Below are 2323 nucleotides of genomic sequence, written 5' to 3'. Positions count from 1 at the left end.
AAGCGGACGAAACGGCTAAAAAAACACAAGAGTTTTTTCTATAATTATACGATTCACCGAATTTCGACCACTGTAAGACAAATACCGTTANAAAAAAACACAAGAGTTTTTTCTATAATTATACGATTCACCGAATTTCGACCACTGTAAGACAATTACGATATGTTTACAAATACCGTACCACCCACCTACCGTTCTGAAATATGGGCTAATCATTACTTTTTGCAAACAAAATTATCGTATTAAATAATTTTATATTATAAAAAAGTGATTTTATTAAGGAATACATTTGACCCTTTTTTTTTCAATTTTTTTAAATAAAAAATGGTGATGTTGCCATGTATAGTTTTAATTAGATATTTCTCGACCAAAAATTAAACAGCTATTATTAGTTAGACGCTGAACAATCTATGTTAAAAAAATTTGTTATAACTTTTTTTCATTACATTATTGTTTACTCCATTTTTAATTCCGTGGAATTTTTTTTATTTATAATAATTAAAAGAATATACATAAAAAAAATTATAATAAACACCTGCATTTAAATTTCATAGGAGTTATAAAAAAATTGTAAATATTTCATAATAATATGTAAAGAGAAATTAAGGAGTCCACATGTTTTTATATTATTTCATTAGAAAATAAGGTGTTGGTTGTAGACCTTAACTATGAAATCAATGCTACTTATTCCGGACAAACGTATCAGACTAGTAATTTGAAATAATTTACTTTTTAAATAAATGTATTAATTGTTGGCCAATTGAAAAAATGTTTGGTTATATTTATTGGCTTAAATAATATGTAAACAAAGCAAATTTTTTTGCTTAAATAGGATAAAAAATGCTGTTTAAATCGACACCATTTGGTGATCTTATGCTTAAGTTATTTTTTGTGATAAATGAGTACGTATATACTTTAAACACTTTAACTGTTACATTTTTCTCTAATTATAACTGACAATTTTTAAGTTTTTTGTGTCTATATTTATAAAAAAATATGGAGTCGGATTTGTTTTTCGTGATAACGACGTTGGTGATATATTTTATAATTCCATTTCAAGTAATCAGAAATTTATGTTTATTGCATTGGCAGTTGTGTCGCTGCAGACTTTTTTGGAGTTGAAACTTTTTAAGAAGAAAGTTGCTTCAACTAAACCAGTAGAATCTATTATGAATAATCGCCGCCCAGTTTTGACTACACATCCTATTAATTTGGACACACCTATTTTAACAAAAAAANATTTGAACACACCTATTTTGACAAAAAAATCAATTTTTGAAGAACCGCTCATAGAAGATAAATTTACGGGAACTCCGATAATTGAAACCGAAAAAGAGCCCTCAAACACTAATACCAAACCTTCATTAATGAATAATGAAATTGAACACGTCAAAAAACTAAACCTAGAAATTTTTACGAAAAATGAAATTGAAAAAGATNAACACGTCAAAAAACTAAACCTAGAAATTGTTACGAAAACTGAAATTGAAAAAGAGCCCATTCACACTCCTACAGAGACTTCTGTAAAAACTGATAAGTCTTTTAACTCAGACTTAATACAGTCAAAAAACAATAATTCAACACAACCATTTGAAATAGTATTTACAACAAATCAAGAAAACCGCATCTTATTAGAAAATTCACTCAAATGTAATAGAATACAGTCTAAAAAATTAACCGAAAATATTATAACATCTAACACTAACAGTGCGTTGCTAAGTAAAAAGATTGAACTTTTTACTCCAGAAGGCCTGGAAAAAACTAAAGTGAATGGAAATTTACGTCGGGAAAATAATAACAACAAAAAATCCGCAACTAGAACTCGGCCTAATGATATTAAAAAACATTTATGGGATAAAAGGTACTTATTGTTTTCTAAATTCGACGAAGGAATCATGATGGACAATGGTAATAAAATTATTATTTCAACAAACTTAAGTTTTTTACTATATTATATAATGTTTTTTTTTTTAGAATCATTTTATTCAGTTTGTCCTGAAATCTTAAGTACACTCATAGCATTGAGATGNAATCTTGAGTACACACATAGCGTTAAGATGTCCAGGCCTACACGTCGCTATGGATCCGTTTTGTGGTGCTGGTGGTAACGTCATCCAATTGGCCAAAAGATACAAACAAGTAATCGCTGTGGATAACGATGCTAATAAATTTGAATTCGTGAAAAGAAATGCTGAGATTTATGGAGTCAGTGAGAAAATTACATTTATACTGGGAGATTTCTTCGAAATTGCAGAAACCTTAAAAAAATATAAGCCACGGGTCATAGTGACGTCTCCCCATGGGGCGGCCCTTCGTATAAGAA

General features: G+C 28.7%; 1 protein-coding gene across 1 annotated transcript; it reads left to right on the top strand.

The window, feature by feature from the left end:
* Nucleotides 1–1073: 1073 nt before the first annotated feature.
* On the top strand, nt 1074–2038 carry LOC126909727 (trimethylguanosine synthase-like; the record flags this gene model as incomplete). Its single annotated transcript, XM_050692156.1, has 2 exons — nt 1074–1908; nt 1975–2038. Coding segments are annotated over exons 1-2 (899 nt in total), but the record flags the coding sequence as incomplete, so codon positions are not given.
* Between the last annotated feature and the right edge of the window lie 285 nt (nt 2039–2323).

Source organism: Daktulosphaira vitifoliae, unplaced genomic scaffold (assembly GCF_025091365.1).
Source record: "Daktulosphaira vitifoliae isolate Bord-2020 unplaced genomic scaffold, ASM2509136v1 Scaffold_1038, whole genome shotgun sequence".
In the NCBI taxonomy this organism is placed as follows: domain Eukaryota; kingdom Metazoa; phylum Arthropoda; class Insecta; order Hemiptera; family Phylloxeridae; genus Daktulosphaira; species Daktulosphaira vitifoliae.
This window is presented reverse-complemented; position numbering and strand designations above follow the sequence as displayed.